Here is a 15836-nt window from a genome sequence, read left to right as displayed (position 1 = left end):
ATCGGCTTATGGTGGCGATTTTGAAATTTTTATATTGGCGTAACGGGAGGCTGCACGCCATCTTGGGGGGTGTGGGGCAGGGATCAGCTCGTGCGTCAATAAACCCTAAACCTGTCTCTCTCTGAGGGGAAATCAACGTAAAGGGGGTCTTTGACCAGTGTTTCCCCTCAAAAGCGGTTTAACCAAAAAGAAACGCTGATGCCCAAACCTTGCATGGTGGCTGTATCCCTTGTTGACAATTCTCCCCTTGAGAGGAGTATCGAGGTGGTACCGCTTGCATCTGGCCGGTGTCTCGGGGTACTGGATTCCTCGCCTCTCTACCACCACCCGTTTTTTCAATGACAACGAGTTATTAAACATTCCGTTAAATGTGTCATCCCAGGTTGAAATATTGGACGTTGTTATGATGTTTTGACAGATCTGATGAGAAGTTCAGTCACTCAAGAGCGAGCAAACAAAAATTCCCGATTGATAGATCCGATACCAACAATTCAAGATGGAGCAGGGCTTATTCCATCGACCAGTGAATATTTAATGGTAACTGCATCCAAATCAACCTTGCAAGAAAATCTTATTAGTGATTGCATATTTCCGCTATGGGGCCAAAAACAAGTTGCTCAACTTGTTCTGCAGTAAGATTGACAGTCAAACTGGTAATCTCTTTTATGAAGCTGCTAACTGAAGACGAGTGCCATAAACTATCATAATTCATCCGGATTTACAAAAATCCACTTTCAGATTACAAAACTGGAGCATGCCAGTGGAAACTTCCTTGCGCCTTAAAATCCAAACCCTATAACCAACCAACAATACTTATCTAAATCTTGGTTGGGAAAGAAGGATAAAAAAAACAGTTGTGCAGACGGCGCCAGAGAGACAATAAGTAGCCAGAGCATCTTATTTACATTTAATTTTTCAATTAAGTATTTATAAAGCATAAATCTTCTCCAGATCCGAGTTGTACTCATCAGGGTCCGATATATTTGCCGAGTACACTGACCAAGAAAATGATTTGCTTCCACTTGCCCTTTTGATGCGCCTCTGGGAATCCCGGAAAGCTCCAAGATGCTGCCGGAAAACAAAGTAGCACAGGCTTGCAAGTGTCCCAACTAGAATTGGTGCCCCTGTTAAAGTTATGGTTATAGCCATCCAAGAACTTTTCTTTCCTACAACCACAAATGCTATTGACAGAAATGCTCCACAAGTGCAAGCACAGGCAGCCCACATCAGCTTGTTAACTATGGAGACTAACTGTTTCTGAGCCTGAGTGTCCCAGGCCACCAAAGTGATCTGAACCACAACAACCGCTAACGATATAAAGAGAGATGTTACATTTAAGAGGCAGAAAACTTGAAAACCAACATAGTCAGCTATATTAGCTTTCCCTGTTTCAGCTCCATCCTGTATATATTGCCCAGGTAAGTTGAAGATAGCCAAAAAAGCAATCGAGACAAAAAGAACAGCAACAACAGTGACAGAGTTGGTTGTATTCTGGACAGCTTCTCTATGGAGTTTCCTTAGTTCCTTCGCAATGCCAGAAACTCTTCGGTTGGTTTTTTCATTTTGTATAAGTTGTGAATGCACCTCATGCTTGATATCACTAACTGTCCTCTTAAGTTCCATTGCTTCATCCATTTGACCAACATGCCGAGCATGCTTGGCACCAGCCTCTGTGAGAGCTTCCTTGATTTCCAAGGCAGATTCTCCATATGGGAGTTTATCAGCCAAATCCATCGCAGTTTCATGCTGATTATTGATGATGTTAACATCAATAGATATATAGCTCAGCAAAAAGCTTATTATCTGAGAAACAGAGAACAAGTATAAGTATGATGCGACTGGGAAGAGAAATGATAGGGAAAAACCTTCTTGAACAGCAGTGCCACTGCTACAGAAAAAGATCCTGGGAGAAGCTAGTAAGCTCATAATCACTCCATGAATCAACACATCAGATTTGGTCATCTTATAATACATTTGAGGTGACAATTAGATAAAAGACAGACACAGATTTGGTCATCTTATAATACATTTGAGATGACAATTAGATAAAAGACAGACAACGACATGTTCTCATATTTAATTAGCAATCGATAGTTAAAGTACCTGGGGGCGCAATTTCCTTGTCGCTACATGCACTGCCGTGTTACCTTTCTTGTCACGCTCATTTAGTATTGAGTGATCAGCAAGTAATATCTCCTCTACAACAGAAGTGCTCTGACCTTTTACAGCCATATGGAGTGCAGTCTGGCCTTTCTTATCTTTGATGCAGACAATACCAGGATCACGATGTATAAGCACTTTTACCATATCAAGAAGGCCATACCTGGCAGCTGTGTGCAAAGCAGTTTTCTCATTTTTACGCACTATCCTCATTGAGCTGACATCAACATCCAGAATGGCATTCACCACGTCCAGGTGATCTTTAACAGCGGCTGAATAGAGGGGGCTAGTATTGGAGGAGTCACATACCTTGCAAAGTTCAGGCCACGTGACCAAAAGGTCCTTCACGATGCCTAAAACCAATATACCATAAAGAGTTAAACGACCTGCCACCAACTAACTAGTTAACAAAATGCTGGCGGTGAGGCTCAATCCTGAACGGACATATTAAATATGGCTACCTTATGTAAATGAAGCTCAATCTTCATGAACACAATCTCCTACGCCTCTATGATTATGCAAAGCTAACGTTCTATTCGACTCTAGCCAATTTCAATCAGCAGTGATCTATATAACTTTCAAAGAAAAATATAGTAGAATTGCTGCTTGGACTGACCACTTTTATCCAGCAAATGACTTATATTATGGAAAGCCATTCTCCCTTACATGTGCCCAATCAAGGAAACGAACCATAACCAAGACCTCCCATTACATAGAATAACACTATTACCATGCATTTAAAAAAATAAACACTGTGCTGTTTGAAATCGCAGCCATAGACCTCCAATCACACATATACAGTGGACATCGGAGTCAATTCAATTGAGAAAAGAAGCCATTTAAACAAAAAGGCGATAACTTTACAAATCAAAGTCTAGAAGCGATTAATCTAATTGTGAACATACCACAGACAAGAAGACAGTAATTAAGCATACAAGTAGACCAAAAGGGCAAAAAAGAATATCAGAAAACCTACCCAAGTGACCCTTCTTAGCAGCAAGATGGAAGGCATCCAGGTCACACTTAGACCTGATCTTCACAGTTTCTAAATCACAAAGCTTTACCAAATATCTAAAAACCTCTTCCAAATTATTATCAGCAGCTATATACAAAGCAGTCTCTCCTGCATCAGTCTGCAGAGACATTAGATCAGACACATCAGATGGCTGCTCCCCCACTATCTGTTTCAAAGAGTAAAGGTCGCCTGATCGGACGGCTGTGAAGAATCTTTGGCAGGCTATGAAGTGTAGAGATGATTTTGATGGCTCCATCATCATCGTCATCATCATAATAATAATAGCATTAGCTTAATTGGTATGCATAACATACGAGCTCGTTTCTTCAACAGAGAAAAATCAGGTACGAACCATCGAGTGTCAAGCTTCTCTTTCTCAAAAGTTTCTATACTTTTGACGTCTCTCTTCTTCTGCTTCTGCTTCTGCTTCTTCTCAGGTGAGCTCACGTTTGTATATTGCCTTTAAAAGTATTTTTTTAAAAACAATATTAAAAAAATGTTTTTATTTTTCACGGCGACAAACGTGCCCTTGGACGGTGGACTTCTTCTATGTGATTGCCGCCGGACTCATTGTCATGATTGGATTGGACATTTCCTACTTTATTTAATTTTATCTAGTCATGTTACTTTAGATAGTTTACTAATTTAGTCATTTATATTTTTTAAGAACAAATTAATCACTTGACTTATGTTCATCGTTGATTTATTAAAAATTTTGCCGCTTTTTTTCTTAATTCTAAAGGCACCTCGTCACTTTTTAAGCACTTAAAGGAAAAACAAATGCTCGTAATAATATAATAATAGCCATCATAAGTCAAAGGAGCTAAGTTATATGCTTTGAAATATGTAGAACTAAGCTATGATTATGTTTAAGAGTTAGGGACTAAAAATAATTTACTCGACTTAATTTTGGGTTAAAATATGCTTAAGAATAATCTGGGGTTACGCCTTTTAAGCATGGGTGGAGCTCATGGATTCCCTTCGTTAAATAAGATTTCAAATAATTGTCATTATCATAATAGAGCCAACATGGCAATTATCACTTAATTAAAATTAATGATTTGGAGTAACGAACAGGGCAAAGCCGAGGGAGAACTGAAGGCGAGAGGGTCCTGACGCAGGCAAGTCAAGTCAAGGATTCTAACCATGTGTTTTCCTTAGTTACTGTCCTTCCCGTGCTGGCTGTTGCTGTCTGCATTTATCTACCAACAGAATTTACATCGCTAGGCATGTGGTGGTGTCAGGTTTCAAGCAGCTCCCTCTGGCCCATCACCCTCTGGCATTTCTTGAGCGCTCCATTAGACTTCCCGCAGCCTCTGACGATTACCACATTGCTTGTTTTTTCTTACAACTGTTAAAAAATATTTTAATTTAATAATTTAAATTATTAAATTTTAATTCAATAATTTATATTATTTTTTAATATTTTTTTAAATAAAAATTTTTAGGCTGGAAACTTTAATGTATTTATATTATTTTTTATTAAATAAATAGAATTAATAAAATTATATCAATTCAATAACTTAATTATTAAATAAAATTTTAAAATATAATTTATATTATTCTCAAATATTAAAAATATTAATGTTATATTTCTAGTATTTTGCCAGCTTGTTGAGCTTTATTTACACCTCGTTATAATTCATCGTGAGCTTAATTATTGATTTTAGTGTTTATAATTAGGTATTATTGAGGCTATTTCAAAGTGTTGTTATAATTGTTTTTTAAAATATTTTTTATTTTAAAAATATATTAAATAATATTTTTTATTTTTTAAAAAATTATTTTTATATTAATATGTTAAAATAATATTAAAATATAAAATAAATTTTTTAAAATATAAAAACAAATAAAATTATTGTAACCTTCACTTGTGAATGCAGTAAGGTTACTCCTGCAGTGTCATGGCATCGGATGGATCTACACCATGAGTATAAGTTTTATAGGCTCTCAGCTTTAGCTACTATGGACCTATTTGGAAATATGATTCAACTTATATTTTAAAAAAAAATTAATTATTTTTATTAAAATTTAATATAATATGTATATTTTAAATTGTTTTGATATATTGATATTAAAAATAATTTTTAAAAAATTAAAAAAATCATTAATATATATTTCAGTTTAAAATATTATTTAAAAAATACCAACTACCAAACACACTCACTGGGTCCTCTCCTCTGACTCGTGAGCTTACAACTCTTGAGTCGGAGCTGACTTCTTTCAAAGAATTTATTTAATAGGTATCAGGTGTGGCATCGAGCCATACAAGACGAGATCTCTGTAATCTAGCCTTTTCATCTGCTTGAATTTAATAGATTTCAGCTCCTTGATTTTCTGAATCGCGTCACTGCATGCGTCCTAAACCACTAAAGCAAGAAAAATTAATTTTCATGGTTAAATTTTATGTATAATTAAATTATATTTAATTTTAACCTTAACCATACAAGTTAAAACACACTTTCTAGGATAGAAGCAGAGTAGCGGCGCGTAAATACACTTTCTAGGATGAAGAGAAGGAAGAGGAAAGTGGGTCGCTCCATTTCTTGTGACATTGAGGAGCGTGCCCAAAAAAGGCCGCCATTAGAGCATTTTTCAGCTCGGAACAAAAAAGGCCGCCATTAGGCTGAGGAACTTGCTTGCTTTCTCAAAATAAAATATTTACATTTTATTTTTATTAGGAAGATCAGCTTGTTTTACTATCCTTATTCCTTAACCACTCTTTTCTTCTTTCCATTAGGTCATGTATTTTTTAAATTATTTCATTAACCATAAATAAATACAATCCTTTTATTCTAAATTAAAAAAACCATAATGCTCGAAGGAATAATAAAAATAAAAACGACACCTACGGAATCACTTATCCTGCTGGCCCAGACAATCAAAATAATTATAAATTAAATTAAAATTCTTATTTTCGTATATATAGTATATTAATACGAATAGGATGTGCTTGAAAATAACTTGTAATTCTTGGCGCTGATCCTTAAGCTGCGTATTTGACAGTCCAGATTCTAGCTACCTGCTCGAACTCGAGTCTATCATTGATGTACTGCTTACCAATACCAGGCACCAAAGGATCATCTGGGTTCGGGGATGCCATTAGAAGCAATATGCTGTTGAAGACAGCAGTCATTGTGTTGGCTGCACTCCAGTTGTTTTTCAATATGTCTACACAGATGCTACCCTTGTCGTTGATGTTTGGGTGGTAAATCTTGGTTAAGAATGTTAGCTTTGGTGGCTTAAATGGATATTCTTGCGGAAAACTGACACCCAACCGAAACACACCGCCAGCATATGGGGTGAGCGGTGGCCCATGAACCGTGGCCTCCCAATCGTACGTGTTTCCGGTAGCAATACCTGCACTGAAATATTCAGATGAAGTGTCCCTTGCAATGTCACTCAACTCCTTCCTCATCCTGTTCTCCCTGATCCTCGACATTGAATCTATTGATTAATTGACTATTAGGCACTGAAATATCAAGGATATGTGTATTTCACGAGCAGTAAACGAGGCTTGTGCAAGTGATGGTGAGAGAGAGAGAGAGAGTCCTGAACCTTATATAGGAAACATTTAGGATGGCTAATTTTTAATGCCTCGCCATGCATTCATGCATGCGCAAATTAATTCTAAATGCTCCATTACAGAAGAGCTAATTAATACCGTTTCCATTCCCATGTAAGTCATTAATAAAAGCATGTAAATCATAATTTATTAAAATGATTTTCTACAAACTGAATTCTTAATTCCTTCTATCTTTAACAAACCATCCATGTAGACTTGACTTTTATCTGCACAGGGGGATTGCTAGTTGCTGGCTGTCTGAAGCACAAGCCATCCATAGAACCCAATACACAAGGCTCTGGAGATGCTGAAGATGCATCCTCGTTGTCCATCTGAATAATTTTTTACTTTTAATTTTTTTTTAATTATCACATCAAAACAAAAAAAAATTTAAACAAAAAATTCAATTTTTTTTTAAAAAACACTTAACTAGCAACATTCCCAGACATTTCAAGGCCTTGTTATGATTAGTTTCTTGAATATTTTCACTTGTACTAAAAGGAGGATCTTGTTGTGGTAAATATATATACGAGTTACAGAGAAATCCTAAGTAACGTATCAGCACTAAATGCGATTCATAATAAGAACATGCAAATTCTATCCTCTTTGAGATTTTTTAAGAAAAGAGTAGAAAATGAATAATAATAATAATTACGAAGAGATTACAAGCATTAAGAGAGGATGGGATGGACTTTTATGATGGGTATGAAGCGCCTAAACTGTCTCCTTCCTCCCTAGCAAACCTTCCAAATTTGCTTTTCACGAAACTAAATTGAATTTCTAATTACAACTAATTTTAACATTCTATTTTAAAAAATAACACCACCATTCTCTCCCTTTCATTCATTTTTTTTTGTATGGGGAAGGAATGGGGTTTAAATGCCTTTTCATGCGCAAATCCAAGAAATCGGATTCTTCTATCGATTCGCCATCTGGGATGGCTACTTCAATAAACGGATCCAAATCACCCTCTGTGAGGCTAAGACTCCAAGTTGAAGAGCTTGAGCAAGTTTTCAAGAAATTCGACGTCAATGGAGACGGCAAGATCTCATCTGCTGAACTGGATTCATTCTGGAAAAAATTGGGTCATGAAGCAAGCGAAGAGGAGCTGCTAAGGATGATAACAGAATTCGATGCCGATGGTGATGGATTCATTGATTTGCAAGAATTTGTAGCGCTAAACACACAGGGGGTGGATACGGATGAGGTAATGGAGAATCTGAAGGATGCCTTTTCTGTTTATGATATTGATGGAAATGGGTCGATCTCTGCTGAAGAATTGCATAAAGTGATGGCCAGTTTGGGGGAGCCTTGTTCAATGGCCGAGTGCAGGAAGATGATTAGCGGGGTTGATAGAGATGGTGATGGGATGATTGATTTCGAGGAGTTTAAGGTGATGATGATGATGGGTGCTAGGTGGGATTCCATGGATACTCTAAGAGGAACTAGGGGTTAGAGAATATATGGCGGTGATGGTGGTCGGCATTGTTGGTGGTGATTTATGGATCCTGTTTATTTCTCGAAACAAAATCTGCAAGTTATTTTTATTTTTAAGTTCTCGTTGTTTTATTTTTATTGTGTTTGAATTATAAATTGGGAATTCTATTGCGGGACATTGAATTTGTGAATATTTAAAAAAAAAAAAACTAAATGGTGTGAAAAATACTAGTGATTTTACATATTTGCTCTTGATAAAAAAAATAAAAATGGATGAACTAGCTTGGGGTAGAATGATCTTTCACGGGTCCATGTATGATGTATAGCTGACAAGGGATAGCTTAGTTTTTTTCTTTTTTTCTTTTTTTTTACAGTAAATTTACTTGAATACTTTTAAAAGAAAAAAAATATTTTTAGTTTTTTACTAATATAAAAAACATATATTTTTTTAAAAAATATATAAATAAAAATTTCTAAATAATAACAATATTTATAAATTAATAATAAAAATATAAACCCGGATCATTCATGCAAATAAGTTGAATAAACTCGATTAATTTAATAATATAATTATATATATAAAAAGCTAAGAATAATTGAAAAGACAATAATTATTATTTAAAAAGATTAATATTTATTAATATTATAAAAAATCATCTAAATATTATTAAATGTTTAAATAAACTTATTTAATAACAAAATAAGCATTAGATGTGAATGGAATAACTTTATAAAATAATAAAATTTTAATTAATTTAATTTTAACAAATAAAATTAATAAAAATAATTTTAAAAAAACATACTAAAAAAATAAAAAAGAAATCATGTAAATTATCTTTTTTAACAATTCATAATATTTTTTTATAAAAAAAGTTACAATGGTTACGGTTTAACTATGATTGTAATAAATTATTTGAATTATAAATTGGGAATTCTATTGCGGGACATTGAATTTGTGAATATTGTTTTTTAAAAAAACTAAATGGTGTGAAAAATACTGTAACACAGGCGTGATTCATAGTCTATTGCGGGACATTGAATTTGTGAATATTTAAAAAAAAAAAAACTAAATGGTGTGAAAAATACTAGTGATTTTACATATTTGCTCTTGATAAAAAAAATAAAAATGGATGAACTAGCTTGGGGTAGAATGATCTTTCACGGGTCCATGTGTGATATATAGCCGACAAGGGATAGCTTAGTTTTTTACTTTTTTTTTTACAGTAAATTTACTTGAATACTTTTAAAAGAAAAAAAACATATTTTTAGTTTTTTACTAATATAAAAAACATAATTTTTTAAAAAATATATATATAAAAATTTCTAAATAATAACAATGTTTTTAAATTAATAATAAAAATACAAACCTGGTCATTCATGTAAATAAGTTGAATAAACTTGATTAATCTAATAATATAATTATATATATGAAAGGCCAAGGATAATTGAAAAAACAATAATTATTATTTAAAAAAATTAATATTTATTAATATTATAAAAAAGATATCATCTAAATATTATTAAATGTGTAGATAATCTTATTTAATAACAAAATATGAATTAGATGTGAATGGAATAACTTTATAAAAAAATTAATAATAAAATGATTAAAATTTTAACTAATGCAATATTAAAAATTAAAATTAATAAAAATAATTTAAAAAATAAAACTTAAAAAAATAAAAAAAAATCATGTAAATTTTTTTTTTAACAATCCATAATATTTTTTTTTGTAAGAAAAGTTACAATGGCTACAGTTTAACTATGATTGTAATAAATTAGAAATCGATGCGTTGGCACTGTATTCATTCACCTTTCTCAACACATGCGAGTGGTTTGATCAAATTTTCTTTGCCGATGGAAAGTGGATGATCAAGATTCTAGACCACTCCAATCGAGTAAGAAATTGTTTAAATCAAAATTAATCACTTAAACCATTGATTAGACTAGTTAAACCGATTCAAGGTCACTATGGATGGCAGACTCAAATTTGAGGAGCTTAATGTGTTGGGCTCTTGGCCTCACCTTTGTGGCCCAACTATAGTGAAGACCCAAAAAAGAGCAAGATTTATTAAAATCATAAAATTTACTGATTTTTTTTTTTGTTAATTTCTTGTGCTGTCTAGTTCTACTCAGGGGGTGGCTTCACTTCAGTGTAGCAGAGCTTGAGGTTGAGGATACCGGTCATGGCTGTTTCAAAGTTTGTAATGGCCTCGCTAACCACTTGCCGCCCACTCACATGCGCTGCCACGGCCACAGCCTCATCCTATCAAGAGCGTTTGGTCCCACACCCACCAGACCTGATCAAATGGGTGAGGCGCGAAGGTGGGTTCGTTCACCAGGCCATTAAAATATCCCAAGATGGAACCAATGGTCTTGGTTTGATTGCCTCTCATGATATCCCAAAAGGGTCTCAGCTTATTTCCCTTCCTGATAACATACCCTTGAAATTTGGAGATGAAGATGGAGTTGATGAGGCTCATTCTGTTTTGGTTAAACTGGCCCAAAAAGTTCCTGGTATGTATTTTTTCCCCTATTCGTGGGTGTCTGTGCATTTTTTGGCTGCTCGTTCTGTTTGATTTTAGAAGACTGCAAATGGGTTTTATTTGGTGGACGGGGGATTTTTACTGCAATGCTTCTCTTTGACGTCTCAATTTTGCTTCATCGCGGTCCTAATAAATTTATATTAATGCTAGTACTGTAATTGTAGTGAATGTTGTATTTCATCGGCCAATATACCCTCAACTAGGATAACTTAGAAGTCATTGAATGGATCGAAAGCTCAGTTCAAGTTTGTCAGTACAATAATAGCTTTGATATGCTTAAGTTGTTTTTCCCATATAAAACGTGGTTTGGTTTTACTACAAGCTGCTTCCTTGATGCACGGATTAAGAGTTCATGTTGAGTAAACAGGAGATATTGTTATGTACATTTTAGAGGCTCAGAATTGTGAGGCTTCCGAAAACTGAAACTCTGGACTTCTTAACCAGCATCTTCTATTTGATATCAATTTTCTGGGTGATGACTCGTGGAATGCATGTCTTTTATCTTCTGCTGTCAGTTTTTGCGAGGGAACATGTTAAATCATATGCCAAATTGATGGTGATGTATTTCTGTTGGTGCTCTTTGATGGAAGGTGCTATTTTTAGTCTTCCAATAATGTGAAACCTTATATCTGTAGGATAAGGTTTTCTTTGCACAACATGAGTTTGTAACTCCATGTATTTGAAATCTGGCTGTTTACACTTTTGAACACGAGTAAATTGGACGTGTGGGAGCATTTGACAGATGAACTGTGGGCAATGAAATTGGGTTTGAAGCTTCTTCAAGAAAGAGCAAGGGTCAACTCCTTCTGGTGGCCATACATCAGCAACCTGCCGCAAACTTATAGCGTGCCAATATTTTTTCAAGGGGAGGATATAAAGAACTTGCAGTATGCTCCTCTTCTATACCAGGTATTTCCATAGATCAGCTTGGCAGTCAACATTTTCCTTCAAAATCAGCTTGAGAATTAATATTTGAGGTGAAACTGGAAAACCATGCCAAACAAATGAGTATGTGGACCAAATTTCTGTTGATGAGTGTGATTACAAGAAATTATGTAGCTGTTCTTTTGTTTTGAAATCAGCTCAACCGATTCTAGTTATTCCTATCTATGGAGTATGGATAATCCTGAGCAGGCTACCTGGGGTCTCATCATATCCTTGTCTGGACCATAAGATGGACCTTGCTTACCGTTGTTAGCTTTGAAAATAACCACCGCTTATATTTCATCATGCCAGGTGAATAGAAGATGCAGGTTTCTTCTTGATTTTGAACAAGAAGTCAAGCGTGCTGTTGAAAATCTGAAACAAAATGATCATCCTTTTGACAGGCAAGATGTAGATGCATCCTCTCTTGGGTGGTCAATGTCAGCAGTCTCATCCAGGGCATTTCGTTTATATGGAAAAAAGCTCCCAGATGGAACCTGCATTGATGCTCCCATGATGCTTCCTCTCATTGACATGTGCAACCATGACTTCAATCCAAATGCACAAATTATTCAAGAACAAGATGCAGGGAGTGCGAAGATGCTTATAAAGGCAGGTTTTTCCATTTCCTTTCATTTATTTTTGACTTGCTACTAATTTGGGCCAAAAAGAAGTGATAGATCAATTATTGGTTAAAAGTCTCATGCTCTCTCAAATCAGGCTGTGGCAGAAACACCAATCAAACAAAACGATGCCATACTACTGAATTATGGTTGCTTGAACAATGATCTTTTCCTATTGGATTATGGATTTGTGATACCTTCAAACCCTTATGATTGCATTGAGCTCAAATATGATGGAGCTTTTCTGGATGCTGCAAGTGTTGCTGCTGGGGTATCTTCACCTAAGTTCTCTTCACCAGCTCCATGGCAACAACAGTTTTTATCCCAGTTAAATTTAGATGGTGAAGCTGCAAATCTCAAGGTTTGTGCTTTTCTGTGATGTTCTGACTATTTTTTCCCTCTCCGTCATCCTTTTTAATGAAACATCCTTTTTAATGAAACTAACAAGTATTAATTTTGTGGGCTTCTCTAAAAATAAACAGCATCTCTCTCCATGTTTTTATGTAGAGCAACCTAGTGCCTTTATAAATGATCTCCAGGAATGTAGCCAAATCAAGACAAGTCTCATCCGACCCTGTTATGCTATTGGTTATGTTTTGTTAGGATCTTAAAAACCCCCTGATCGTGTCAGGGTCAATAATTAGAACAGAGATGCTGTAAGGAAAAATAAGCAAACAAACTTTGAAGTCATGTGACTCTGCTGGAGACAATGGAATATACTTTTCTCATTGCTCTTTAGTTCATATAATAGTTGGAACCCCAATACCGTTCTTGCAAAATTATTAGTATCTAGAACTGTAAGTCAGCCTAAAGGAACCCGTAAGTCATAAGCTGCCCGCAGCTTTTCAAAGTTATAATGGTGCTGAACAAAATGAGATTGGTTTTAACTGCATATACAAACCAAATTAGGATTTTTTTATTTTATTTTGAAATTTGAAGTGATTTGTTTGTCTTTTCCTATTTGTCTCATTTAACAGGTGACGTTAGGAGGTCAAGAATTGGTAGATGGACGGTTGTTGGCAGCCCTTAGAGTACTGCTGGCAAGTGACATGGAAATGGTGCGTAAGCATGATATGGACACTCTCAAATCTTTATCAGCTGATGCTCCTCTCGGAATTGCAAATGAAGTAGCTGCTTATCGCACCGTTATTGCATTATGTGTGATCGCACTTGAGCACTTCCCTACCAAAATAATGGAAGACGAATCCTCATTGAGACAAGGTGTTTCAGCTTCCACTGAACTGGCCATCCAGTTTAGAATCCAGAAGAAATCTGTCATTATAGATGTGATGAGAAATCTTACAAGAAGAGCTAAATCACTTCTGTCCAAGGACACAACGGCTTGTCAAGGCTAATTTGTAAAGGGAGGGGAGTCATTTTAAGTTTTAACCACGTCTTATTCGTTCTTGGGGTCATATTCCAATATAGCAATTAACAATGTATGCTACCATACGGATTGGTGACCGTCTCATCATTTAAAAAATTCTATTTGGGATGGCGTCCGTATCTCTCCTTGATACTGAGTGGGGGGAGCGGCAGTTGTCTCTAGTTGCATCATGCTACACTGATTTGGTAGGAACTAGGAAGGGATCAAATTGAGGAAATATGCATCTTTATAAGTTCAATTATCAATTTTACTGAGGCTTTGTTGGGAAATGATCAATTTCAGTGCAAGAGTTACAACTCCACCCGCCACCGCTTGAATTGGCTGAATTATTTAGCTTTACCCGTTGAAGTGATAATGAGCACAACTATGATTCTGCTTGCCGTAAGCCTGTAAGGGAAGAATTTGAAACAAATAACTGTACACGCATAGCTTCTTACTGCCATAATGGCAAATTCTTTACAGATATTTCTTTTCTAATTTCCTTACAGATTTGTTATGCCTGGACAGAAGAGAAGATACTTTTCAAGCAATAAATTCTTGATGGCAGATAGTAGAAAATGAATATGAAGGCAATAAATGTGTAGAATGGAGAATAAAACTATTAAGATATTTCCAATCTTTATAGTTTTTCGCTGATATTACAACCCATACAAACAAATGTTCCCAGATTACCAAGGGGATTGAGTGATCAAGATGGAGATTATCTTGTATCAGAACCAAATGGTTAATGCAGGGACAAACATTGGCTATAATATTGTGAAGATAAAAAATATACTTCTGATCTGATCTGAGCATAGGAAAATGAAAAGCCGTTTCTCATAGACTTGATTATGGTCGTTTTAAGGTAGATAAAGCCTTCAGCTCTGGCCTTTGGTGCTAAAGTCTTGACTCGAAAGGTTGGCAGGGCTTCGATCCTTTCGTAGAGCTAACTCAATAGGTTTCCACTTGTTATTCTAACGAGAGAAATCTGAGTAGTGATCTTAAAGAAGAGAAAGGATAGGTATGTGGCAATCTAATATTCTGTCCAGTCTTGAATACTATCTAAGAATGAAACAGAAGTGTTGGTTCAATCCATCAGAAAATTGCTATTAAAAGAGAGCTGTAGAATAACCATGAAAATAAGAGAGAGAGAAAAAAAGTAGAAGAAGACAGAAAGGAGAGCAAAGAAAAGAGGCACGGATTAGGAAATCAAAGCTTCCGTGGAGGTCCGTATAGCCTAATTGCTATTAAAAGAGAGCTGTAGAATAAACATGAAAATAAGAGAGAGAGAGAAAAAAGTAGAAGAAGAAAGAAAGGAGAGCAAAGAAAAGAAGCACGGATTAGGAAATCAAAGCTTTCTTGGAGGTCCGTATAGCCATGTCCTACATCATAAAATATATGTACAACTGCTGGTTGCGTGACAAAATTCAAGCCATACACGAAGAAGTGGTTTTGTTATTTAGATCGCGAGACCTGATTAATGCTAGCTTCCTGCATGCTTAGCTCCTGCTCTTCTATATATTTTTTTGTTATTCTGGTGAATTCTCTGCTAAAACTTAGTTGCCTACTGAGATGGGTCTCTCAGCTAGACCTAGTGGTGACCGCGATCGCTGCCTGTTGATCCTGCATTTTACAACCCCTCTCATCTCTAGCTGCTGTAGAGATGGATGCTTGATCTTTTCTAATTCTTGCCTGATCTTTATAACCTGACTGTGAATTGGAAACCCCACATATCCATGATCTCCATCTCCATTTCTGCCTCTGCTGTCGTCGTTGCTGCTATTGTTCTCCATTTGGACGTGGCCAAATCTTCTTTACAGAAATCACGCTTTAGGCCCAGTATACCTTCCTGCCTGCCTTATTGAAGAGTGTTCGACGTGTAGACAAGTACACACACACACACACAAACACATATATATACAGGGAGAGAGAGAGAGAGAGAGGGTAAGCGAGAAAGAAAAGAAAACAAGGTTGCTTCACGAATACTTGATTAATATTCAAACCAATACCACTTTCCTTTCAGCAATATTCAAGCCACAGTCACTATTGCTGAAAGGAAAGTGGTGGAAAAAGGGCATTGGTTTCTCCGCATTTCGACTGCTTCGAAACCAAGTCAACAATGACCATGTGTAAATGACTGTTTCTTTTTTAATTAACATGAGTGTTTATTGTCTGATCCATTTTATGTATATCTCTACTA

At 35.5% G+C, this 15836-nt stretch overlaps 4 protein-coding genes across 4 annotated transcripts; 2 read left to right on the top strand and 2 right to left on the bottom strand.

The window, feature by feature from the left end:
• Window positions 1-675: 675 nt before the first annotated feature.
• LOC105125359 (ankyrin repeat-containing protein At2g01680-like) lies at window positions 676-3639 on the bottom strand. The gene is made up of 3 exons (XM_011025768.1): window positions 3137-3639; window positions 2104-2513; window positions 676-1803 (listed from the first exon to the last, which is right to left on the bottom strand). Exons 1-3 carry the CDS (start codon window positions 3447-3449, stop codon window positions 928-930), a joined length of 1599 nt encoding a protein of 532 aa, XP_011024070.1. The 5' UTR covers window positions 3450-3639; the 3' UTR covers window positions 676-927.
• A 2522-nt stretch (window positions 3640-6161) lies between these two features.
• LOC105125350 (ubiquitin-conjugating enzyme E2 11-like) lies at window positions 6162-6593 on the bottom strand. The gene has a single exon (XM_011025759.1). The coding sequence runs from the start codon at window positions 6591-6593 to the stop codon at window positions 6162-6164; it is 432 nt and encodes a 143-aa protein (XP_011024061.1).
• A 757-nt stretch (window positions 6594-7350) lies between these two features.
• LOC105125343 (probable calcium-binding protein CML25) lies at window positions 7351-8294 on the top strand. The gene has a single exon (XM_011025749.1). The coding sequence runs from the start codon at window positions 7609-7611 to the stop codon at window positions 8194-8196; it is 588 nt and encodes a 195-aa protein (XP_011024051.1). The 5' UTR covers window positions 7351-7608; the 3' UTR covers window positions 8197-8294.
• Window positions 8295-10272: 1978 nt separating this feature from the next.
• Window positions 10273-13911, top strand: LOC105125333 (Rubisco methyltransferase family protein). The gene is made up of 5 exons (XM_011025738.1): window positions 10273-10694; window positions 11466-11632; window positions 11960-12259; window positions 12368-12631; window positions 13248-13911. The coding sequence occupies exons 1-5, from the start codon at window positions 10364-10366 to the stop codon at window positions 13623-13625; spliced, it is 1440 nt and encodes a 479-aa protein (XP_011024040.1). The 5' UTR covers window positions 10273-10363; the 3' UTR covers window positions 13626-13911.
• Window positions 13912-15836: the final 1925 nt, after the last annotated feature.

Source organism: Populus euphratica, unplaced genomic scaffold (assembly GCF_000495115.2).
Source record: "Populus euphratica unplaced genomic scaffold, PopEup_1.0 scaffold1.1, whole genome shotgun sequence".
NCBI lineage: Eukaryota > Viridiplantae > Streptophyta > Magnoliopsida > Malpighiales > Salicaceae > Populus > Populus euphratica.
The sequence above is the reverse complement of the archived record's forward strand: the minus strand, read 5'-3'. Positions and strand labels throughout refer to the sequence as shown.